The sequence below is a fragment of the Lygodium microphyllum genome, chromosome 2 (assembly GCF_053477565.2).
Source record: "Lygodium microphyllum isolate KBCC chromosome 2, Lygodium_microphyllum_v1.1.10, whole genome shotgun sequence".
In the NCBI taxonomy this organism is placed as follows: Eukaryota; Viridiplantae; Streptophyta; class Polypodiopsida; order Schizaeales; family Lygodiaceae; genus Lygodium; species Lygodium microphyllum.
In genome coordinates this window covers 159,630,567-159,657,895 of record NC_141136.1, presented here as the reverse complement: position 1 = coordinate 159,657,895, position 27,329 = coordinate 159,630,567, and the positions used below count along the sequence as shown (strand labels likewise).

The window sequence follows — 27,329 nt, the reverse complement described above, 5'->3', positions numbered from 1 at the left end:
CTTCATCGAGTCCTCAATTTGCTTCGCTTGATGAAACATGTCCACTTTTTCAATCAAGGAGTTGACACGTAAGCTTTTGCAACCATTCATCTCTTGCCACATCACCTTCTTGCTCGACTTCTCTCTCTCTCTCTCTCTCTCTCTCTCTCTCTCTCTCTCTCTCTCTCTCTCTCTCTCTCTATATATATATATATATATATATATATATATATATATAGGCACAAGTATGATTCGACAGCTATCTCCCTGCTCTGCTAATGTGGGAGGATGCCCCTACATGTTTCAAAATAGAAGCTTAACTAGGTCCCCAATTGGAGCCACCCAATGGAACATGTCCATGTATTCAATCAAGGATTTGACAAGCAAGCTTTCATCATTAATCTCTTGCCACATCACCTTCTTGCTCAATTTCTTACCTATTACAAATCCATTGTTCATGTTCCCCAATCTCAGAAATATTTCTCCCAAAGCTCAGTAAAGTTTAGGCATATAATGTGCTTATAACTTAAATTGCCTCCATCGGGGGTAGAGGAGTATGTCATACTTACACCAACCCATCTCCATCTCTCTCTCTCTCTCTCTCTCTCTCTCTCTCTCTCTCTCTCTCTCTCTCTCTCTCTCTCTCTCTCTCTCTCTCTCTCTCTCTCTCTCTCTCTCTCTCTCTCTCTCTCTCTCTCTCTCTCTCTCTGTGCATATGAGTATAGTTTGGCATCTTTCTATGTCTCTTTGCTTTGCTGATGTGGGAGGACGCCCTTGCATGTTTCAAAATAGAAGCTTAATTAGGTCCTCAATTTGCATCGCCCATGTTGGAGCTACAACATTGGAAAATATAATATGAGAAAGCTCATGGAAGATATGTCTATCAGCATGCTTTTGCTACAATTGAAGCTGCTACTTATTACAAATTTTAGTTTGAAACATCACATAAAGAGATGTTGTAAGGTGCCTGCCCATCGGCTGTCCAGGCACGCTTTTATCGGTCTATCGAGAAACAAATCTAAGCATCGTTGCCCGACACTCCCATGGAATGTTCCGAGTTTTGTCGCCTAGGGTTTCTCGAATCCGCCTCACAATAGAACATTCATGGCCAAACTCACTAGGATTGACTTGAAATTTGGGCTCCTAGTGACCAAGGTCTCCTACTAGCATTCTAGCGTCGGATCTTGGACATCCTACTTTACGCAGAGATACCCAAGGCGAAGCAAACCCATCCCGCACTTGGTTCAAAGAGAATGGAAAATGAGAGGAATGCGCTACTCGACCTCTTTGCCCATAGGGCATAGTCCCATTCAAGTCCCCTAAAACGGCGTGAATCGGGGTTCTATCCTAACAATTTCTAAGGTTGAAGATAGTAACCCTTGCGAGAAGCCTCCCAGTTCTCTCGGACCACCTTGTTGTAGGACGGACCCGTCGGGGGTTTTGCCCACCCGCTTCCCTCAATAGCTTTAGTTTTCTAATTAGGTCCTACCACATTTATGTGTGACCCTTAAAGTCAGCTTCATTAAATAAGCCTTTTAGGGAACATGATTCGTTCTCATAACTTATAGCACAAACATGAAAACAAAGCAAGCAATCTATTGAGAAACAAGTTCAAACAAGTTCCTTAACTTATCTTCAAGTTAATCTTTGTCTCCCACCACTACAGAAGTAATTGGTCCAAATCAAATGGCACCACAAATTCAATCCTTTATCTAGAATAGGATCTCCCAACATGCCCAAACGTTGGAGGCCACGGAGGTCTTCAACTCCATTCTAGACCTAGCAAGGGGTGTCCAGAGCTCCACCTGACCTGCAAGCTATCTAGGAGCGAAACATCATTCTCGTGGTTGGCCTTTTCACCACTCGACCTTCAGCCCATGAATCGAGCAGTGCCCTCTCAGGTTAATTCGCGATGCGATCATGGAGGTAATCCACCCATGCAACATATCCTTCCTTAATTAAATCCTTTAGGAATCCAGCACAACAAGGCATTCATCCCTAATATCAGTTTCTAGGAAAACATTCCTTTATCCCCATGGCAACTTGTCATCACAAACCCTTGCCATGCATTTACCATAAATCACAAGCACTTGGAACAATCATCCAAACAATAAACTAACAACCAATTGAATGTAAAAGCATTTAGGATGTTGTTCGATCAACCAACAAAAAAACCAATTGTATTCTTCACAAACAATGAAAGAATAGTTGCGATAATATTTCCATCGCATATCTGCTCTTCCCCTTGGGATCAAAGAGCAATTCTATGTAAAATTTACTTAACTCTTGTATGCACAAATTTTAATGTCGTGATTATGCCATCCATAATCCTTAACCGATTGTTTTATCAAAATGAATAAGCTATATGTAACTAGGTGCAATTAACTTTCCTTAATACATGCACTTTGCAAGCTCAATCTTTTGAATATGTGAGATGAAATGACCTATACTCGTGCATCATTTTATGGGACCTAACGTATCTCATACGAGAATCAAAACAAGCATCTATCAATTTGGAAATACATTACTTATGACTGGTACTACAATTGGATTGACAATTATGCCTTCGTCTGAAGCTTCATTGTTGGTTATGGGATTGCCATCTGCACATGACATTTTTCGCTTGGGGGCCATCGTCCACAAGTAGATTCAAGAGATAAATAAGGCAGAGTAGATTCAAGATAGGAGAGTGTAAGAGAAGATGGGTAAGTCAAGGATTGAAATAGAGGGAATTGAGCTAACTCTCCTCCTTGCAGCCTCTCGAGGTGACTCCTCTCTCTCTCTCTCTCTCTCTCTCTCTCTCTCTCTCTCTCTCTCTCTCTCTCTCTCTCTCTCTCTCTCTCTCTCAAGCTCTCCCTCACAATCTCTTGGAGGGGTATCCTCTCTACCTCTCTCTCGCAGCCTCTCAGGGTCTCCTTATGCTCCTTGTGCCTCCCCATGCCTCATATTTATAGTGAATTAGAGAAGAGGCTTGTGGCTGAGAAGAGGAGCTCTTTCTGGAGGGGGATATTGGAAAGATCAGTGATCTGATGCTCAGATCATAAATCCGATGGTTCATTGGCTCCGAAAGGGGGGTAAAACCTCCAGACACTTGATTAGAAAGCTCTCAGTTCACTCCTTCTTCTTTTCTCTGTTCGAAGTGTTGTTTTCTATCTGTGGATTGCGATCGCAGCACGCGCGATTTTGCAAATCCCTCTTTTTTTTTCTTTTTATAAAATCTCCAAAACTAACTAAAACATCACTTATCTTTTCTTTTAAATGACATCCAGTTCTAGAAATCTCCATATCTTTTTTTGGGATAATATCTAAAATATACTAGTTTTGCCTAAAATCTAATATTTTTGGACCATCCAAACTATACATATTAATACTAGTGATTAATATAGCTCATAAGTCTTGTTCATGTTGTAACTTCTGTGAAGGGTGGCTACGGTCCTTGTCAATCCGAGAAAAATATCAAATTTATGACTCTAAAAAATTTTAACATATATTTTTAATTAAATAAAAATCCTTAATTATTAACGTTAGTTAGTTTTTTTTCTTTAGTTAGTAATCTTACTAACTAAGTTTCAAACTAACCAACTAACTTTTATTGTGTGGAAATATTACAAATGCAAAAAGAGAAGAGAAGGCATGATTGGTAAGAAGAATAAGCTTTAGTTTTATGCAATATTGATTGCCAAGAAAGGGAAGATTACTAGGGATGAGTTAAATAATGCAAAAAATCGCATTCAAAAAATAAATGACTAGAAGGGATTCTATAGATTCCTTTTTTGTGTATGCATATATTGCTAAAAGCCAAAATATTAAGATTGTTGTGAAAGAAAAACATAAACAAGTTGATGATAATGAAGGGACATAAAAAAGAACACCTCACAAGATGATGTATCCATAAAAAATGTATCAAAAGGAAAGAAGTAAGACCAAAACAAAGCTAAAGCCAAGCATATGGCCTATAAATCTTCCCCTCTCTTCTCTACCTTCTTCTTCTCTCTCTCCCTCTCTCCCTCTCCCTCTCCCCCTTTCTATTTCTTTTTTCTTATTTTATTTTCCCCTCACACACACGCACATGCATGCATACATGGAGGTATCCATCCATTGACACTTATACCCCATATTCAAGACTTCTCACTCTCACTTCATCTTCTAGAAATTGCAATGGATCATGCTTATCTATCTTTCACTATAAATCTCTAGTATACTGATGTTAGAGCCATTAGGTAACTCACTGAGATCCTAGGTACTTCTCCAAATAGATAGAGTATATCTACAATGTAAAGGCTCTTAGACTAATACATGATGCAAATGCCAATATTTTAACTATAGGAGCTCACCTAATAGTTAAGCGCGGCTCTACACACAACAATAAGTGTAGATTTTCCACACTCATAGCCTACATAGAGAGCCCCCACCAAAGTGATACCTCAAAATGGTATGATGATGAGTGCCATGAGACTAGAGCTCATCTATTAAGAGAGAGAGCCTTGAGATCCACCATTCATAGTAGGCATAAGTACTCATCAAACACCTCACGCAACAGAAGAAGAGAGCATTTCTAGCCTAGTCGGAGAGAGACATGCCATTTGTTCATGTGTTGGGATTCTAGAGAGGCCTAAAGGCTTTTCAGAGAGCATTGTCTAGCCACACGCCCATTATATACCCTGATACATGGGAGCATTATGCAACTAGTGTCTACAAAATAGTAGGTTAGCTTCCTCTTATTGATCCACTAAAACCTTACTCATAGACCACCACCTTCTTCACAAAGAGTAGGGTCCATAATGCTATTGATAGACTTGATAGAGGCAAGGCACAAGATCACAATGGATTAGCAGTCAAGAACTTGATTCATGTCAGGGACTTGGTGGCAGGGTTCCTAGCTTACGTGTTTAACACAACCACATGTGAAGCCCCCCTTAAGAATTGAAGCACAAACACTACAATGCCTATCCTCAAGTCAAGGGATCCTACCCTACCTAGAAATTATTGTGGACTATCATGGTTGGACATACATTGGCTAAGTTACGTGCCTCCATTCTTGAGCTGATGTTGAGTAGGTGGGCAAAGAGGTGGGTTACCAAAGCATATGGAAAGGCTGGCTTTAGAAGTGGCTTCTGTACATTGGATCACATTCTCACATTAGAGTGATCATTGAGGAGGGTAGAGCTTGTGGTGAGTGATGGATATATTGCTGATTTGTGGATTTCTGCAAAACCTTTGACATAGTGTTGAGGACAAGGTGACACATAGACTACATGCTATGGGAATGCCTAAGGAGCTCAATTGAGATATGTTGATGTTAGAGAGTTTTTAGTAGAGTCATGACACACCTAAGGAACTCTCAACACATGTTCACTCCACCATTGGGGTGAAGCATGGATGTCCCCTCCCTCCAATACTATTTGGATTATACATTGATGGGATTGCTGACTACATATCTCAGGGAGGAGATAAAGGAGATCCACTAGCTGGCACTTGGATACCTCTCCTATTATATGCAAATGACATTGTATTGATCCTAATTCTCCACAAGGACTAGAGAGACATTTGGATGCACTACACTTATGCATTAGGCAATGGTCCTTAGTGAACCTTGATAAAACTAAGGTGATGGTATTTAAAACTACAATATAATGGGCTAGGAGATCAGAACATAAACTCACATATGGGCAGGAGGAGTTGGAGTATGTGGATTCTTATACATATCTAGGAGTATTACTTATGTGCCCCACTTTCTCTATGAGGATAGAGGCAACAAACACTAGACTGACCTTGGAGAGGATGTGCTCACAAGTACAATTTTAGGAACCTTGCACTAAGATGTGACTCTTTGAAACATTGGTCACATTCACATAAAATCTATGGAGTACAGGTATGGGGGCCATTATATGTGAAATTTATGATGGATGGAGGTCAAATGGAGAGGCCATTATATCCATGATTTCCAGGATGATCAAACCTAGAGCCTCAATCCCACATGAGTTCATCAGATGCCCACATTGATTGTAGTAGAGACCCTCACCCGAACAATCACATACACACACAACTTATGGGATCTTCCTAGACATAGATATGCATGACTAGCTCTTGAGTCATATATATATATATATATATATATATATATATATATATATATATATATATATATATATATATAGAGAGAGAGAGAGAGAGAGAGAGATGGGTTGATGTTCGATCAAGTTTGACACTCCTCTAACCTGATGGAGGCAATTTTGAGTTACAAGCACATTAGATGCCTAAAATTTACCGAAGCTTTGGGAGAAATTTTTATAAGATTGGGGCTCATGAATAATGGATTCGTAATAGGTAAGAAGTCAAGTAAGAAGGTGATGTGGTAGGAGATTAATGGGTGCGAAAGCTTACCTCTCAACTCCCTAATTGAGTACATGGACATGTTCCATTAGGTGATGCAAATTGAGGACCTAATTAAGTTTCTATTTTGAAACATGCATGGACATCCTCCCACATCAACAAAGCAAAGAGATAGAAAGTTGCCAAGCAGTACTCATGTGCCTAGAGAGAGAGAGAGAGAGAGAGAGAGAGAGAGAGAGAGAGAGAGAGAGAGAGAGAGAGAGAGAGAGAGAGAGAGAGAGAGAGGGATGGATGGGTTGATGTTTGATCAAGTCTAACACTCTGCCTGATGGAGGCAAATTGAGTTACAAGCACATTGGATACCTAAACTTACCGAAGCTTTGGGAGAAAGTTTTATGAGATTGGGGCAATGAACAATGGATTCATGATAAGTAAAAAATCAAGCAAGAAGGTGATGTAGCAAGAGACTAATGGTTGCAAAAGCTTACATGTCAGCTCCCCTGATTGAATACATGGACATGTTCCATCAGGTGACACAAATTGAGGACCTAATAAGCTATTGTTTTGAAACATGCAGGGGCATCCTCCCACATTAGCAGAGTATTGATATAAAAAGTTGCTGAATTGTACTCATGTGCCTAGAGAGAGAGAGAGAGAGAGAGAGAGAGAGACTTAAGAATGAAAAGGGAAGCAAAGCACATGGCACACGATGCTATTTCAAAGTTGATATGAAGTGGTCTACCATTCGCTAGTAAGATCTACTATTTAGTTTGCATGCCATTGCTGGCTAGATCTGCTAATGTTGGCATCATTGCAAATCTTGTGAGGCTACACCTCATGAGCTTTGCATGTTTTGAGGAAAGGGGAGCAACCACATGGTTGCTCCCTTTTGCTAATTCAAACAACACACTTTGCGCATAACAAATGACACGCTCCACACTTGATGATGCAAATATTAATCGCTCCCCTTTGCTCACAAATTTCATTAAATAATGTCCTTCACATGTTGTAGCAAACGATATGCTCCATGGTTGATGATGGAAAATTTAAAGCTATTTGAAGGTACAACATAAAGTCTTCAATACTAAATGTAGGTTTTATCTTTATTATCATAAAATTGTGAATAATTCATCCTCTAGTGTCATACTATTGTCCACTCATTGTTAATCATGCTTTGCACAGAAATGCATTGTGAAGCTTGTTGGAATTTAGTATATTCTTTACTACAAAATAACCAGCACATTCTGCTACTACGATTGATTTGTATCACCATTCTCAATTCTACTATTGAGCTTAGCACTAGTTTACTCTTGCTCTACCCTTGCAAGGTAATCATTCACTCTCTTTGTGCTCCTTCTCTTGTTGATGCTATGTTTGACAATGCACTTGCCCCTATTTCCTACTCCTTTTGTATTGCAACTAGCTCATTGGAAGCCTTGTTCTTCTTCCCTCATTTTTGTCACAAGTTGCCCTTTGTTCACAATCCTTGCCATTGATAGAGTCATGGTGCTTGCCTTTGCCTTGTTGATCTAATAATAGCTTTGTTGGAATAGATGGACATTAAGTGTGTCGAGGATGTCGTGAATGGTCTCTAGTGAGGAGAATTGTTCTAGTGACTCTAGAAACTACAATAGTAGCCAAAGCAATTGCATTCAAACTAAGGCTCATGACATGAGGGAGGAGCATGACACTCCATAGAAAGATGAAGATGGAGGTCACTCCTTATGCACTAAACTATGACTTGATTTGGGTGATGTTGCCATTAACCTACTCTTGAACATTGACCATGTTCATGGTTGCATTCAAAATGTTGATGGTAAGGTGCTCTTCCTGCCAAGCAAGTCTTTCCTCTTTGTACCTTTAGTTGTATCAATCCAATCTTTAAATCCTTGGTATAATATGGCAACTACTTCAAGTTTGTGTCATAAAAAATGATTCTAGAGGTCCATTTGCTAGGGATACATTGAATAGCTCAAGGGGGGGGGGGGGGGGGGGGCATAGATCTCGAACATGGAAGTTGCATTGCATTCTACATAAACATAGCTCTCTTTGTTTAGTGCAAGGTGCAACAACTATTTGTTGAAGCTACGATGACTTGGGCATACCTTGTAGCCTCTATGTTTTCCGTAAGCTATGCCTATACTCTCATCTTGTCCAATCTCTTGAGAAGCAATAGACAACACAAATGATTGAACATTAGCAAGCCAAGGATCTATGTGATACACAGAAAACCCCATCATTCTAGTGTGTGCAATTCCTCTAGCATGCTACCTAGGTAATAGAAGTTTCCCTAGACATGTTAGACATTATTGTCAAAGGATTCCAACGGAACCCCTTCTTCTCAGAGTCCTAGGAGATTCTAGCCTACTACTTGGATATGACCATGCCACTATTGAGTCTCTATCTAAAACAATTGAGAACTCTTCAACATGATGTGTTGGTTACAATTGCCAGCTCAATTGATCAATTTGCTACCTTAACTATGCCTATCTTGGTCTACCCATCAAATAGCCAATTTCAAATGCTAGTCACCTGACTACCTCAACATTTTGTGGGTCCCACTATGCCCTGCTAGACAACTACAATAGTGACAACAACCGCCTCTGTATCTCTAACCTTTTTGATGGCTACCATTACTGTTGGATCCACCATTGGCATAGAGTTGTAGCCATCTAGATGTAGAAAGATCACCTCATATGTATTCATCAACAAAGGAGTTGATCTAGTGCCCCTAATCTCTTGTTCTATGTATATGTTGGCATCAATACACCATTTTTGCTTAAGCAAGATTCGGCATGGTCTATTTGTGTTGTAGACTTGCCATGATATGAAAGCCTAATGTAGCATTTGTTGCATGAAATTTACGTTTGGTGGTTGCAACAATAGGGACAAGCCACCAATTCCATGTCTAGAGGGAGTAGCCAAAATCAATAAAGAAGTACTAAATCCACAAGAGCAGCTTCTATACCATTATAAATACTGGTCTCGAGCATATTTTTGTCTTATAGTGGGATTTGGAGCATCTGCTCTTGCTAGCATATAATCCACGGCATGCATGTGTCAAGCGTGAAACCCATTATTGCTGCTCGTTTAACATGTGCTTTTCCTATAGCTATTGCATTCTTCAAGCTATCACTCTTTGATTTAGGTAAAGGCATCTTTTCATTAGTGATGATGCAACTTATATCAGTGTAACAACCACCTACTACAATTGCTCCTTTTGGACTTAGTTGAAGGTCACTACATTCTTGACGTGATCACTCTTTAATGTAGGTATAAGGCACGTTCTCATTTGTGATGATGCAACTCGTATCAATGTAGATAATTTAGCTGCTATAGCAGCTCCCCTTGAACTTAATGGAAGGGTCATCACATCCCATGTCTACTTTTGTTAGCTCCTCATTAAAAGCCACATGCTGCTGCTCCATTTGCACTACCTCAGGCTACATCACTAGCACCATATCTAATGATTAGTTGATCAAGGTCAACTTCCCAAAACTCCACCTTCTTTGCTCTTTTTTTGTGTGTTATTATCGGTCATTATTAAAGACAAGGAATTGATGTTAGCTGTTATGGTCATGATATTTGGGGAATGAAACAAAAAACTGATATTAGGCGTAATTGCAAAATCAAGAGCACATTTCAATTCATTCTTTTCATATATATCCAATTCATCCACAAAAAATCAATGATATGAGTGCCTCTCAACACTTCTACATGATTCTAATCCCTATCCCTATCTTTCATCCTAAGGTAATTACAAGTGATCCTGACATTGCCATAATCCACCTTGTAGAGCTCTACATAACCAAGTCCAATTCTACCAAGTTGTAGGCGCTAGGCAAGAGCGCTGAGATGATGGCGGGCAATAGGAGCATGCACGGAGAGAGAGAGAGAGAGCTAAAACTTTTTAATTTTCAAAAATTTATTAAGCTCGGGAATACTATTTGATTTCCACTCAAGATCGTACCTAGGTTTGGGAGATGTGTCAATTATAAATTAAATAGAATAGAAAATAGATAAATATACAAAGTAAAAAGAAATAGATAGATTCAGAGGAAAGAATGAGAACTGTCATCGTACTTACGGTTGGTAAAGCAGCTAACTAGGAGGGCGAGACTATGAAGGCTTTGCTGCACCAACGCCAGCCATGGCGTGCGTCTCGGCTCCTCCGGGGTTCCATCGGCATGCAGGATGCTGCACCCTCCCGAACCCTAGCGCACCGTGGCATCCACGCCTCTGTCTCACGGCAGATGATCGGGACGCGCACTAATGCTCAGCATTCGGCCTCTGGCAACTCATTCATGGCGTCCCAGGACCTCACCGAGGAAGAGCGCCAGAAGATGAGAGTGTACGAAGGACTGAAGGAGTATGTGGAGAAGAAGTACCCTAACAAACGGGAGTGGATGCAGCTGGTGGAAGAGTATAACCCCCGCCCGCCCCTGGTGGAGCCGTCAATCGCTGATTTGCGCCCTTCCGACCGGCCCACCCCACGCGCAGACCGGATCATCATCCCTCTGGACTTGGACGAGAAGTACAGGGTGACAAGGAAGACAAAATGGATAATCAAGCAGCTCCGGGCCCCGCAGGTCAGCGAGGTGTCCGCATTGCTGGATCGGTGGGTGAAGACCATGTTTCCCAAAAGATCGGACTGGATGGACCTGCTGAAAGAGCTCCAGGGCGAGAAAGATCATGAGCTAATGTTTCAGGTCATTCTTTAGAAAAGTGAACATTTGCATTCCTCTGCATTGAGCTACTGGAGTGACTGGAATGTGCGTGTTATTTGCACCTTACATAACCTGTCGGATGTGTGCATGGCCATGCTGATAACTAACATGGTGATAGTACCTCATGTGATACAGCTAGTCATAGCAAGCTCACTATGATTCTCTTAAGTATACACTCGTTTTTCCGTTGTCTATTCACATATGCATGCAGTAAGCTTTGTTGACACAAGCATTTCAAACCTACTTTCTGCATTGGCAAAAATGCAATTGGTTTGTTTGTGTCATACAAATTTTTACTCTAGATAAAGTGTCATGGATGGTTTTTAAAATGATGGTGGACTTGAAAGTGATGGTTTGTCATTTTCAATGTTTTTTTCCCTCCCTCCCCCTCCTAATTGCACATCGTTCCTTAGAATATCATATTCCATTAGCTCAAACATACATCAATGGTTCCTTGAACTTGCCACTTCTTGATTCCTACTAGTTTAGGGTGATTTAAAACTTCATGGAAGAGCCCGTATTATAAGCATAAGTGGCAATAGTATACCCTCTTGCTTACTAGAACTAGCTTATGTTGTCCATTGGCTTTTAACTTTTATTACAATTCTCAGTTTGTATTGTTTCTTGTAGCCTTTAATCAGAGTACTCATGATTCAGTGTTTATTGTTGGACTTTAGTATTTAAGTCATATAACATTTCTCAGTCAACATTTTGCATTGATTGAAATCAACCTTCCTCTTCAGAAAGGGTGGTCAAACTTGATCGAGCACTTAATTATAGCAATTAATTATTGAGCATAAATTGAAATTCACACATTACCTTAACAATCTTGGACAATACACCGACCTAGTTGGCCCCAAAATTGGCGCTCCTTTTGGTATTTCTTTAACTTTTGTTGCAAATGGACAGAGTATACTAGAGATCCTTTGAGCTTCTTCGTTAATCCAAGTGTTTATTGTTATCAAAATTGATCAACAAGCCTACAAATTAATTCGCCCCTTGGTTTGCTTGGGGATTGGCTTTCACCATGCTCCTTGAATGACAAATTCAGTCCCAAATTTTGTTATTGGCTAGCTGACCTCTTGAATCTCCCTAAAATTCCTCAATTTGAGCGATTGGAATTCAAGTCCTAGGCCCTCAAATTTGAGCAGGCATCTCGAGGCAATTGTCAAAACCCTAATTTCTACTCTTAATTAGGGTTTATGACAAAGATTGACCGAAATCTTTTTCTTTGATGGCTCAAACTACTGGAAAATATTGAGATAGCTTGAGAGATGGTTGGGGAATGAGAGAAAATGCTATAAAGAGAGAAATTTTAGAGTTTCATCTAGAGAAATTCTAAAAAGCTATTGTTGTCTTGCTTAGACAGCCATGAAAGCTATCATCTATAACTAAGGATTACCAAAAATATAGCTGCCCTGCTTAGACAGCCATTGAAGCTATCATTTATAGCTTAGGACCAACTGAAAAGACTGCTATCCTCTCTTGTATGCTGTTATCTGCACCAAAAGGATCTTGGGTTGTTGTCACTTGCTTTTGGAGAGCTTTAAATTGCTGTCACATATTGTAGGACTAATATTTGATGGTTGCAAATCACATTAGCAACCTCTATATGCTCTCTAATAGCCTCCTTGTCTCTCACAATGGTTGGAATAGACTCCAGCAGCCCCTAAAAACGTTTTTCTAACTTGCATGGGCAAGTTTTGCCAAGAGGCAAACTTTTAATCCCATTTTCTAGCATTATCTAGCTTATTAAATTAATTTTAGATTGGCATTATTCATTTACTCAATGCCTAGTCTCTAATGTCAATATCGATATTAGTGGCCAATAAATTGGTATAGGCCAAAATTTGACATTGGGTGCTGCCTAGTATCTGTCAAACATGACTTATCACAACTTTTGCCTTTGGTACCAACTGATATCTCGGGGTCCTTGGCCTGTTACCATGAAATAATTGCCATGTGTATCACATGTGTTAAACAACCTTGCACATTTGATTAATAACTTAATCAAATGTTATCAGCAAGATTAAAGTATCTTAAAATTTCACGTCCCCTGTGACAAATCTCCCCCTCGAAATCCTTGCAATCATATTCAATTGCATTGCATTGTGCCAAAGAAAAAGCATATACTATTGAAATTTCCATAAGGCATCACAGTCACAACATTGGATATTGTTGTCTAACCATGCCAAATATCCCAAACCTTGCTGAAAATTTCCAAGCAGCTTAAATATGACATAAATCTGAAAAACGATCGAAAATTGTGTCTAAAAACCCATTGGATATATCCATAACACATGTTTCTCAACTATCTTGACTTCAAAACCATAGTAAAGCATATTTTCAGTATAAACCATGGCTGAAACTCTTAATGGCATTTACTAACATGTTGCTATCCATGGAACCATCTGTAAACCATAAAAAACCGAGCATAATCAAATTACTTTCTGATTTGAGAATTGATCACAAATTGATTAGTAACTAATACAAAAATTGATGCAAAACTAATCCCAAAAGTGACCATAAATAATTCTCAAACTGATCAAAACCTGAGTTGAAAGTGATGAGAATTAATTGTCTCAAAATTAAGGCAAAAGCTCATGCCCAATTGATCATAAATTGATGCCAAAGTATAGTTTCAATTCTTGGGTGAAACTCATATTCATTTGCATATATCTCACAGTGACTAGTACACTAGGTAGTGGCTGCATGGCAAATATATTGTTAGCACAGTACCTTGGATGCATGTTAAATACATCCGAGATCCACTATATACGAGAGTTGTCCAGAACTAGAGGAGTGGAAATGCTATCTCTCCCTTGAGCATTAAGCAATACTTTGGACACTTGCTCTGTTGAACTTGACTGAGGGTGAATTGAAGTCGGCTCTAACTAAAGGCATCTAGGTAAAGCTGCAACAACTGAGGATGGTCTACCAAGTCATCCTTTTCTATCCATTTTGCATCTATTGATGAAACAATGATGAAGCTTCACCAAGAAGTATATGGAAACTTTACCTCTAACTTTACTTGCCTCAAACCTCTACTAGGTTGTAGACCTTTCTTCTCCTTAATCATTGTGATCCTTTATACCTTCACATTGTTGCAATTCCAACTTTACTAATGAAACCAACCTTCCTTCTTGGAATGGGTGGTAATAACCTGATTTAAGAGTTAATTACAGCAATAAATAAATGCACATAAAATGAAATACACACTTTACCATAACATTCTTGGATAGTAGACACCCTGTTGGCCCCATGCGGTATTTCTTTAACTTTCATTCAATTGGAAGGAGTACAACTCGAGATTCTTCAATGTCCTCCTGCTAACCAATTGCTCTCGCTGTCATAAATAACCAGCAAGCCTTTAGGGTCATTTGCCCCTTGATTCATCTAGGACTTCTTCTCCAATTTGACCCTTGGCTGGTCAAATGTTGGCCAAATCAATTTGGGATAGGCTGGCTTCTGAAATCCCTTGATAATCTTCAATTATCAGCTGCTGATTTCAGTCCCTTGAGCCTTCAATCTTTGGCACGTATCCCAAGGTGGCTGCTAAACCCTAATTTCTGCTGTAAATTAGGATTTACTGCAGAAATTACAGATCAGCCCACCAAAAATGATTGAGATCTCCTCCAAACGGCTAAGAATTGTTGAGAATGGCTGAGGATAGGCTGAAGGAGATGAGAGAATGCTGTAGAGAGAGAAAATTCTGAGATTTGTCGCGAAGAACTGATCAAAATCAGTTGCTGCCCTGTTGTATCAGCCCCAAACGGATGCACCAACAACAATAGGAGCATCAGAGATTGTGATCTTCAGGAGAAAGTGCATCAGCAGCAATTGCCAGCTTTCCAAGGTCAAGAATATGCAATCTCCATCACCAAAATGGTCTCCAATGGTTGGGAAATGGCCCCAAAAGCTGGCAGTAACAGTTCAATACCTCTTTCCAACAGCTCCAAAATGAAAAAAATGAGATTTCCCTCTCCCTTCAGCCCTATTTAGCCTTTCTCCCACTTGCATGGGAAAGTTTTGCCAAGTGGCAGATTTCTTAATCCATTTTCAGCAATTTCCAGCCATTTAATTAATTTTTAGAATTAAGTAATTCTGAAAATTAATTCAACCCTTAATCCATGCCCAAAAAATTGACCTTGCCCATCCAAAAATTAATTGGCTAGGCCATTTGCAACCCAAAGTAGTCCCGTGCATTAATTGACCCTTGGACAAGCATTAATCCATTAATTAATGCCTAGTCTCTAGTGTCACCATTGACACTTAATGGCCAATTAATGGTCCTAGGGGCAAACTTCACCTAGAATCTAACAAGTGTAACTTGCTACAACTTTTGCCTTTGACACCCATCTTTTTCATAGGGTCCTTCGGCCTTTAACTGTGAAAAAGTAGCTTGCACCTCACATGTGCATCTTTTAATTGCACATTTGATTAATCCTTTAATCAAATGTCAATTAAACATAAGCAAAGCATCAAATTTTCACATCCTCGTGACAACTAATATGCACATTTTTACAAGCACTGGTAGACGCGAATGGAAAAGAAAAAATGTCATTAAAAAAAAGATATTTAATTTCTTTTTAAAATTTGAATTATGAAGCGCGTGTATAAGCGCGTGTAGTCTGCACTATAGACGCGCGTATAAATGCGAATTATCTGCAATTTAGATGCGCGGATAGACACCAACACTATATGGAGTATTTGCACGATGAGCATTAATACCAATGAGTCCCAAACATAGTCGGCTGCACATATATGCATTGCCAAACTTGCCACTTTGCGTCCCAGCATCATGCCAACATAGTTATGTCAGAAGTGGAGCAGCGGTGGAAGCATAAACATGTGCTGAAATAAACTGCTGAAACGCAAGACAAAAAGAGAAAAGAAAAGAATACGATACAGATGAGAACTCAGATGTATGCACGGGAAATGGAATCCATATATCTGAACACGAGACAGTCGCATACAATAGTGAGTCATTGGCTGCGTGGGCACTGGCACTAGCTCTGGCTTTGGATCCTCTCTCCACAGAGTCTGCAGATGGTGAAGATGATGATACTGACTGAGGAGGAGCACTGAGTATAAATAGGCTGATAAAGTGGGGAGCAATAATGCTGGTCGGACAGCATTAATGCTGGCCGACTGGTGCATAAAATGCTCCACTGGCATAAAATGCCACAATAGAAAATACCTAAAATACCTAATAAAAATGCCCAGCCCAGATCAAGCTCAGACTCACACATGAGCTGACAAATACTCTGCTAACACCCTCTCTCAGATCATGTGTGATCTGATACAATACAATAGTACAAGGAAAAGGGATCAGAAACTATACAACATAGAACCACCAAGTAGAACCATGGATACCCAAGCAGTGGGTGATCAAGTCACCACCAAGGTGCCTCGGAGAGAACCGGATGTCGATGTCGATCGTACCAAACACCTGAAAATAGAGAAGATCATAGCATGTCTCTGTATCCATCACCAATGTCTCGCAATAGCATACAAGACCATCTTGTCAAAAATGCCCCTGAACATAGGTGACCATGGATTCCCCGCCTTTGGCCAGACCGCCAAAGTGTCCCTTCATGTGAGCTCCAGACGAAAGCCTCCCGCTCTCTGTCAGATAACCAACTCATCATGAACCTGGATGTCAATCCCAACTCTAGGATTTGATTCCGCCAGACTGAAGTCGATGCATCAGGGACGTCCCTCTCTGGAACATGTGCACCTGTATAACAGTATAGATGAGGCGCGGTTGCCCCATCTGAACACCCGCTCACACTCCCTCTCTGGCACAAGAGAGTCGTGAGGGATGACCTCATCAGCACCACTAGAAAGCAGCCGAGGAAGGGGCCACCAAGCCCTTCCCGCGATCCGAAGAAGAGGATTCCTTCCGCGCCTTGGACTTTACCTTGGTCGGAGGGTCGGAGTCGGAGTCGGAGTCTGATGAAGGAGAGGACTCATTGGTAGAGTCAACATCCCGCTTCTTCTTCTGCTTCTTCTTCTTGGAAGCCGCTAACTTCGTGCAGTCCCTCCGCAAACGTCCCTTCTTGCCACAGTGGTAACACTGGACCTTCGACTTCTTCTTCCCGTTACCCCTCTCTGAAGCTACATAAGCCTCACCTCCATAATGTGCCGGAAGCCGCCCCTGTAATCTCAAGGATGTCTCATGCTCAAGAAGCATCGAGGTCATATGTGTAAAATTGACAGGGGTCGATGATGTCTGCGCCCGCAAAGCATTGGCCACTCCATCAAACTCCGGGGGGAGCTTGTAGAGGACCGTCCCGACGAGATGTGCCTCGGGAAGAGCAGATTGCGTGTGCCGAAGCTGGTCTTGTACCTGCGTAACACGAAGAAGAAAAGACTGAATAGTATCTGTCGGCTCAAACTTCATCTGCTGGAGCTGGCCATAAAGTGTGACTGCCCGCATGGTGGAAGGTGCCTCGTACATCTGCTACAACTTCTGCCATACTTCAGGAGATGTCCTACAGGAGGTAACCACTGGTAAGACCGCTTTAGAAATACACCGAAGCAACGCCGAGTAAGCACAGGCATCGTCCGAGTCCCATGTGAGCACCGCTTCCTCATGGTTGTCCTCATCAAAATCTTCAGGAAGAGGAAAAGGACGGAGAGGACGAGGAGTAGCTCCACAGACGATGTACCATAACCGCTTCTGCACAAACCAAGCTTTCTTGACAGCACTCCATGTGAGATAATTAGGTCCATGTAACTTATCATCAGTGGAAGTGCACAGAGGAGCCATATGGAGAGGATAAGAAGAGAAGTAGAGAAGAGATGGAATTGAGAGAGGAAACACAGCCAAAACACAAGCATAGACTGCAGAAAATGAGAGTTCACATGCAATATAACCCAAAATCTGATCAATAGAAGACAAAATCTGCTGCAGAAAGTCAAAAAATCAGTCAAAAACTGCCAAAAACAGCAAAAACGGCTTGAAGTAAGTCACCCAGCCACGAGAGACACTGAATCAGCAAAACGCAAGCTGTAAACTAGAGAAAAGCAGGTAGAAAACTGTCGCCAGCAGCTGCAGATGAAAAACGCAGGCAGCAGAGGGTGCGTAGGCAGCAGACGATGGCAAAACGGTAAAAAACGCAGGCTGAAAACAGCCCCAAAACAAGTCGCCTGGCTGCTACAGCAGTCGCCTGATCAGCAGGGGTACAAAACAGTCCTGAAATCAGCAAGAAAACACAGCAGAAACACACAACCTGAAAACTAATACCATGTCAGAAGTGGAGCAGCGGTGGAAGCATAAACATGTGCTGAAATAAACTGCTGAAACACAAGACAAAAAGAGAAAAGAAAAGAACACGATACAGATGAGAACTCAAATGTATGCACGGGAAATGGAATCCATATATCTGAACATGAGACAGTCGCATACAACAGTGAGTCACTGGCTGCGTGGGCACTGGTAGTGGCACTGGCTCTGGCTCCTCTCTCCATAGAGTTTGCAGATGGTGAAGATGATGATGATGATGATACTGACTGAGGAGGAGCACTGAGTATAAATAGGCTGAAAAAGTGGGGAGCAATAATGCTGGTCGGACAGCATTAATGCTGGCCGACTGGTGCATAAAATGCTCCACTGGCATAAAATGCCACAACAGAAAATACGTAAAATACCTAATAAAAATGCCCAGCCCAGATCAAGCTCAGACTCACACATGAGCTGACAAATACTCTGCTAACAAGTTATACCTGGGGTTATGCATATTACCAACCGTACTAGGATACATTGGGCCTTGCACACCATGCATTGGTTGTTGCATATGATAAGGAGTTGTGTCATATATCCTTGTATGCGGTCCTTGACTCACCATAGCATGGAAACTAGTGCCACCACTAAAGTACCTTGGCTGTCCCATCATTGCGTACATGCCTTGTTGTCCAAAAAGCATTGCGTTTGCACTTCGAAGTTGGCCTTGCATATGTATGAATTGCCCCATTGGCATCATTTGCTTATGCTCACTTGCCCATGCTTGGAACATCATGTTGCTGTATTGGCTCTTCCTTCAGTGCATCTTGTTGTCCCAAACCTCTTGAAGACAATTTTCTCTTCTTGCCTTTGGTGCCCTCCTTTAAGGGGTTCAAAAAGTGGATGAACTGAGAATCATTTGTCTATTGCATAAACATTTCAGTTGCTGTCCTTAGCTGATCTTTAAAGTGGTCAACAAATTTCTCTTCCTCTTGTTGATCTTTAACTTCTAAAGGTCTAGAAGGACCCACATTTTGGTCTAAACTAACATTATCAGCTTGTTGTCTATGCTATGTGCATTGTCCAAGATCAGTAGGCATTACATTTTTCCCAACTCTTTGTGAATTTTTAGATTGAGAGGCATCATCCCTGCTTAATCCCATCTTACTATCTAAAGACATTCTTGCTATAATGCTTTGCTGAATACAATTCCAACACTAGAGCAAAGCTTTTGACCTTCAATTAGGTGTCTCAGGCCCACCAACTTGAGGGAATTGATGGTATCCCAGCAATAGAACCATGTGCCTAGCTTTCCTCTTCGAATAGGGTGGTTAAACTTGATCAAGCACTTAATTATAACAGTTAATAACTGAGCATAATGAAATGCACACATTACCTTAACAATCTCAAACAATAGACACCCAGTTGGCCCCAAAATTGGCGCCCCTTTTGGTATTTCTTTAACTTTTATTGTAATTGGATGGAGTACAACAAAGATCCTTTGACCTCCTCTGCCAATCCAAGTGCCTCTTGATGTCAGAATTGACTAGTAAGCCAAGATCCTTTGACCTCCTCTGCCAATCCAAGTGCCTCTTGATGTCAGAATTGACTAGCAAGCCTCCAAACCAATTTGCCCCTTGGTTTTTGTGGGGATTGGCCTTCACCTTGCTCTTTGAACGATAAATTCAGTCCCAAATCCGATATTGGTTGGCTGGCCTCTTGAATCTCCATGAAATTCCTCAATTTCAATTGTTGAAATTCAAGTCCTAGGCCCTCAATTTTGAGCATGCATCGCGAAACCCTAATTTTTGATGTAAATTAGGGTTTATAGCAGAGATTGACTGAAATTTCTTCCTCTGATTGCTGTTAATTAGGCCCTTATGCTACTCTCGTGTGTATATTACTTTACAAATGTGAACTCACCCTTGCGGGTGTAAGTGTATCGTATTCTAAGTATAAATACATTCTTTTATTCTTTGTGTGTACCACACTGGTACACACCTATTTGTCGACTCTCACTCTCATACTCACTCATTGTTCACTCAACTACTCCTACACCTCGATCGACGCGTATACTTTGTTTTGCTTCCTCTCGCACTCTTTAAGCTGGTATCAAAGCTTTGGTAGGAGTGTGTGCGCTTCGTGAGGACAAAGACAGGCGGTCGTGGTCAATTGGTGGTTAGTTTGACCAGTAGGTCTGAGGCGACAAGCGGGTGTGAGAGTTAGGCGATCGATTTCTGACCAGGCGACAACTTTCAAAGCCAGGCGCAATCCTAATAGATAGGGGTCAATCAATAGGCTGGTGTGGCTAGTTGCAGTTACGAATAGCAACAATGCAGCTCCAGAGTCACAGGCGATAGCTATTGAGAGTAGTTGATAGGCGCGAACTGCAACAGAAATGCGATAGGCTGGTGTAGCCAGTTGCAGTTACGAATAGCAACAATGCATCTCCAGAGTCAGTAGGCAATAGCTATCAAAAGCAGCTGATAGGCACGAACTGCAGCAGACAGGTGGCACGATAGACAGACACGTGACTTGCGCCGCAGTCCCAATAGGTGATGGGTGGCATACGTCATTGGTCAATGGTCTAGTTCCTCGATACATTTTTAGTATTTTTTGACATTTTTTAAAATTCCTTCTAGCAAGTAGGCTCCTTGTTCATCAATGGGGGTTCATGCGCGCAAGCACAGGGCCCAGATTTGTGCGAAATTACATGTGAGAATTTGGGGCTTTTCCCAGATTTGATGCCGGACATGCATAACAGTGATTGTTGACCCATTAATTGTAGACATTGGGTACACATGCCTCGTAAATTTTGGGGCTTCCCATGAGCTAGGATTGCTTCTGCATGCTCAATATGGGCACTTCAACTTTAATGCTATCAGGTAGGTTTCTATGAAGAAGATGGTTGAGGAACTTCTTGATTTCCCTCCCATTCTCACTCTTTGCTCTCGCTGCTTGAGGGGCAAGTGGCATAGGTAGCCCCATCCAGACTCTTTGCCATAGTTGCTTGAGGGGCAAATAGCATGGGCAGCCCCATCCATAGGTTCCCTCTTGTAGGGCTTCCACATTGCTAGATTTGGTCAACACCAACCTCTGTGGTCCTATGGGTATGGCCTCCTTTGGGAAGGCTAGGTATTTGATATTAATCGTTGATGACTTTAGCCGTTATGTGTGGCCTTATTTTTTGGAGTATAAAAGTGAGGTGTACTCCAACTTTTGCAATTGGAAGGTGTTTGCAGAAACAAGGTTCAAGGCATTTAACCAGACCATGGCGGCGAGTTTTGTTCTAACGTCTTTTCTCTATTTTGCAAGGATAACACGGTTTATCACAATGGGTCAACATGACATAATCAACAACATAATTTGCACCAAGAACAAAGCTATTTGACTATTTGGTATTTCTAGTCGACCTACAAACTCAATGATAAATGTTTGTTGGCTGTTCAGTTTGCAAATCTACATTAACAGCTTGCTGTTCAAATGGTTCAACATGCTGCCTTGCTTGTTCTGGCTACTCTAATGGCACATTTTCTTGTTGAAACTGTGGTGTATCATAGGCTACTTCTTGTTGATCAATTTCAGCATTATTCCATGCATTGATAGGGTCATTTATAGCAGGTATTTGTCGCTGTATTGCAGGCACTTTTTGTTGTCCTATATGTATCTCTTCTTGGAACACAACCTTTCTGACTTCCTCGGACTTTTCGGGCTGTTTATGCATGTGATTTTCTTGGAAGATAACATCATTTTTGAGTAGAATTTTCCTTTTCTCGGGATCCCATAATCTATATCGCATTTCACCTTGTCACTATATCCTAGAAAAATGCATTTCTAGGACTTGGCTCCAATTTTTTGCGTTTTTTTTTTGCGTATATGCATAAAAGCCTTGCAACCAAATACTCTCAAGTGTGTATATGAAGGTCGCTTGCCCGATCACACTTCTTGAGGAACTCTCCTCCCCAAACATGTGTTCTCGGTTATGGTGACAATATGATCACTCTTAGAGCTTTTAGCAATAATCATAGATCCCTTACAACTCTTTCATATGCTATCTCCAAAGGTGGTGTGATAGCCTTCATCATCTAGTTTCCTTGTGCTTATCAAGCTCTTCTTGAGCTAGGGTACATGCCTCGCATTATGCAAGGTGAACACTGAACCATATTGAAATGCTAACTACGTATTGCCAATCCTTGCAATGTTACATGCATAGTTGTCTCCCAAGTGGACAACACCATGTCTACTACCACTGTAGTAAAAAAACGGCTCATGGTGTGGTGTTATGTCATGGAGACATGAAATTTTGAGATGCTTTACTCTTGTCGATAACATTTGATTAATTTATTAATCAAATGTGCAAGATTGTTCAACACATGTGATGCATATGACAATTATTTCATGGTAAAAGGCCAAGGACCTCGAGGATGCAATGGGTGTCAAATGCAAAAGTTGTAATAAGTTATGGGTGACATGTAGTAGGTGGTATTCAATGTCAGATTTCGGCCTAGACCAATTTATTGGCTACTAATATTAGTGGTGACATTAGAGACTAGACATTAATTAATTAATTAATATTGGTCTAAGGGCTAATAACTGCTCAGGGATACTTGGAAGTCAAATTGGCCTAGCCAAGTTAATTATTGGTCAGTGAAATTAATTTTTTGAGCACTAGAATAATATTCTAATAATTAATTTAATAAACTAGATGATGTTGGAAAATGGGATCAGAAGGTTGCCACTTGGCAAAACTTGCCCATGCAAGTGGGAAAAACATTGTTAGGGGTTGGTGGAAGTCTGTTTCAGCCGTTGTGAGAGAGAAGGCTATTAGAGAAACCCATGCTTTGTATGTGGTAGGTTCCATGTTAAGTACACGAGGTGCTATTCAACTAGATGTAATGTTGCATATTAGTTAAGTTGGAATTGCAGTAGTGTGAAAGTATAAAGCATTACAATGCTTAAGGGAAAGAAAAGGCCTACAACCTAGTGGAGGTTTGAGGCAAATAAAGTTAGAGGTAAAGTTTCCATATGCTTCTTGGCGAAGCTTCAGCATTGTTTCCTCAATAGATGTAAAGTGGATGGAAGAGGATGACTTGGCAGACCATCTTTAGTTATTGTAGCTTTACCAAGATGCCTTTCAATTAGAGCCAACTTAGTCATGTTTAGTAGAGCAAGGGTCCGGAGTATTGCATGATGCTTGAGGGGGAGGTAGCACTTCCACTTCTCTAGTTGTGGATAGCTCTTGTATGTAGTGGATCTCGGACGTATTCAGTATACATCCAAGGTATTGTGTTGACAATATGTCTACCATGAAGTCACTACTTAGTGTACTAGTCAATGTGAGATGTATGCACATGAGTATGAGTTTCACACGGGCACTGGAACTATACTTTTGTATCAGTTTATGATCAGTTTGGCATGAATTTTGCCTAAGTTTTGAGGCAAAAATTTTGATTTGTTTCAGCTCAGTTTGTGATCAATTTGAGAACTGTTTATGGTGACTTTTGGGGTTAGTTTTGCATTGCTGGTAAGTTTTTGCAATAAGTTTGTGATTAGTTTGGGGTCACATTTGCAATATTTTATGGTTACTTCTCAGTTCAGCAAGTGATCGATTTATGATCATATTATGCTTAGTATTCAATGGTTTACAGTTGGTTCCATGGATAGCAACATGTTAGTAAATGCCATTGATAGTTTCAGCCATGGTTTATGCTAAGAATATGCTTTATTATGGTTTTGAAGTCAAAACAATTGAGAAAGATGAGTTATGATGCATCCAATGGATTTCTAGTAACAATTCTGGGCTAATTCTTAGTATCATCTGATATTTGCGCAAGCTGGAAATTCTTAGTAAGCTTTGGGACATATAGCATGGTTAGACAATAGTAGCCAATGTTGTGACTATGATGCCTTAATGGAAATTCTAGTGCAACATGCTTTTCCTTTGGCACAATGCAGTGCAATCGAGGACGATTGCAGGGATTTCAAGGGGGAGGAATCAAATGTGCAAGGTTGTTTAGTACTTGTAATGGATAGGCAGTTATTTCATGGTAAGAGGCTAACGAGCCCGAGGATGCAGTGGTTGGGTGTCAAAAGAAACAACGTTGTGTTGTTGTTTCCACTACAAAGGCTGAATATGTAGTTGTATCTATAGTGGCTCGAGAGTTAGTATGGCTTTGACAAGTTCTATCCGGTGACAATATGCAAGAGGGGGCAGCAATCTTTTTTGTGATCCGAAGTTGTAGGTGATAGATTCCATGGCCGTTTGAGCAGGACATCAATAGTTTTTCGGTGTTTCTCGCGATGAAACTTTGAAATTTCTCTCTCCACATCATTTTCTTTCATTTCCTAACCATTTCTCAAGTTATCTCAACATTTTCTAGTAGTTCGAGCCATTAGAGGAAGGGATTTTAGTCAATCTTTACTGTAAACTCTAATTTACAGCAAAAATTGAGGAATTTCAAGGAGATTCAAGAGGCTAGCTAGCCAATATGAATTTGTTTTTCAAGGAGTAGGGTGAAGGCCAATCCCCAAGCAAACTGAGGGGAAAATTGGTTTGGAGGCTTATTGGTTAGTTTTGATAGCAAGAGGCACTTGGATTAGTGGAGGAGATCAGAGGATCTTGGTTGTACTCCTTCCATTTGCAATATAAGATAAATAAATACTACAAGGGGTGATAGCTTTGGGGCCAACATGCTGTCGAATGTCGAAGATTATTGAGGTAAATTGTGCATTTTAGTTTATGCTCAGTTATTAGTTGCTGTAATTAAGTGCTTGATTAGGTTGTACCATCCTATTCGAAGAGAAAGGTTGGTTTCATGTTATATGGAATGAAGCACTTGAATCAATTATCCAAGTGTGCATGTCATTTTCAGAATCTGCAATTGATGACTATGCACTAAAAGAAAAAGCGAAGAGTATATCATTGCCACTGTTACTCTGGTGACCGATTACATTGACTTTCTCTATCTTCACACTGGTCTTCTTAATATGCCAACTGTCCTTTTTCTCATCTTTGCTATCATCAGTGCTTTTGCCTTTGCCCTTCTCTTTCTTTCACTTAAAGCAATTCTCCTTGAAATGCCCTTTCTTACCACAATGATGGCACTCCATAGTTACTTGGAACGGGGAATAGGAATGGAAATGGGACCCCCTAGAACAGGGGGGAACATCTAAGGTCGGGGAACACGAATGGGGAAAGGACACATGTCTTAAGTGCCCCAAATATGCCCTGCATGACCCAAATTGCCCCAAAGAATGTCCCTCTAATTGCCGCAATATCTCTCAATGCTCCAAATTGACCCAAATGTTCAAAAATTGACTTGATTATCCCCATAGCTTCAAATTGCCCTAAATTGCCCCAATTATCCCAATTTTCCTTGACATTAGACAATATAAATGGATGATTACCTTGGAATTGAGGATAGGCTGAAATTTAATTGTGACTTGCAAGAGTTGATAATGCATCAAATGTGAACTTTGCATGGACTCTTGATCGGCTTGTGGGTTGTCTTGACATTTTGAATCTTCAACCTCAGAGAGAGAGAGAGAGAGAGAGAGAGAGAGAGAGAGAGAGAGAGAGAGAGAGAGAGATTAGTGTGTGCACATTAGGGAATGGAGATGGGTGAACATGTAGTAGAAGGAGTGTGACACAAGCAAAAAGAAAAAACTAGAAAAAACGTTAATTTTTGGTCAACATGCTTGGAATAGCCGTTCCAAATAGGGAATGGTAGGGAACGGCCTTGGGAATAGCAAGGAACGTTCCTTGGCCGTTTCATCTCCTTGGGGTTGGAAGGTGTTAGGTAGTTCCTACAGGCCAGAATGGTTGTTTCCTGTTTCTATGTGGCACTGTATACTTTTTTCCATGAGACTTGCTGCGTGCTTTGTTTTTAGAATTACCCTTCTGCTAGGAGTTGTCTCTAGTATGTAGTGCATTGGAAGGCTTGTTTGCTGAATTATTTTGCCTATTTAACTCTTCCATGAGTGAATAGTTCTCCACATTTGAATATAACATCATGGCATTGGAGTTACTCATTGTTGTTCTAAAGGTGTCCCAACTTTTAAGCAAAGTGCATAGCAAAAATGTTGCCTTGAACTCCTCATCAATGTGGAACTTCAAAGCAATCATCTAGCTGAAAATAGAGTTAAGCTCATTCAAATGTATAGACATAGCTATACCTTCCTTCATATGAAGGTCCATCAAAATTTTCAACCCATAAACTTTGCTTGCTGCACTTTTTAAGTATATAACTTTCAAGTTTTTGCCATATATCATAAGCGGATTTGGATTTCTCTATGTTAAATAGCAACTTGTCTAACATTGAAAGCTCTATTGTAGAGCGTGCAAGCTTATCCAACTCATCCCACTCATCTTGATCCAAAACTAAGGATGACCTGCTGTTGGCACAGCTTGAACAAGCTTCAAGAAGCGTGCTCGTGATAATAGAGTGAGTAGTAGTAGAGAGTAGAGAGTGTGAGCCGCATGATGTGTGGGTACAATGAGTTGTACCTCTCTTAGGTTTTTTAGATAGATATATGTAAAGTACAAGTGCTAAGGGTGCATTCACACCTGAGCATGCATAAAAGGCATGGTGGCCCTTCATTTTCAACAGACTGCCAAGTGGTCTACGAGGACTTACAAAAATAGACGGGACAACTTTTTTTTTTTTTTTTTGGAATAAGAGATGGTTCACGATCTATGAAGTAATTGTGTCCCGAGGGGGAGAATGAAAAGGGATGGTTAGATCCAATAGATCACAAAACAAACCAGCTATCCTAACCACTTGAGGGCGTTGATGATGAGAGAAAGGTGATAAAGTAGTCATGTGGTGATGAAGGATGATGGTGTGGTGGAAAGAACCTTCGGTGGAGACAGCTCAGGATCCATTCAAGGGTGCTTTGCACAATGAGATGCAAAGAGTAATGCTACATGATAAGAATGCACATGCAACAAGTGCCATTTGGATAGTGTTCCTCCTAGGGAAATTGTTTACTTGCCCAAGCATCCTTTTACAAAGATGATGATGATTATGCAATGGAAAGGGAAGGTACAATAGGGAAGGGAG

General features: G+C 40.7%; 1 protein-coding gene across 3 annotated transcripts in view; it reads left to right on the top strand.

The window, feature by feature from the left end:
• The first annotated feature begins 10,358 nt into the window (after window positions 1-10,358).
• LOC148040537 (uncharacterized) overlaps window positions 10,359-27,329 on the top strand; it is a 79,021-nt gene continuing 62,050 nt past the window's right edge. For 2 of the 3 annotated variants that reach the window (XR_015694951.1, XM_087700605.1), the window contains exon 1: window positions 10,359-11,021. Coding sequence is in view for 2 of the 3 variants with exons in the window: in XM_087700605.1 (XP_087556731.1) it covers window positions 10,434-11,021 (588 nt within the window). In the remaining variant the exon portion in view is untranslated. The remainder of the gene's footprint in view (window positions 11,022-27,329) is intronic. The other variant, XM_087700598.1, reaches the window with a different exon arrangement.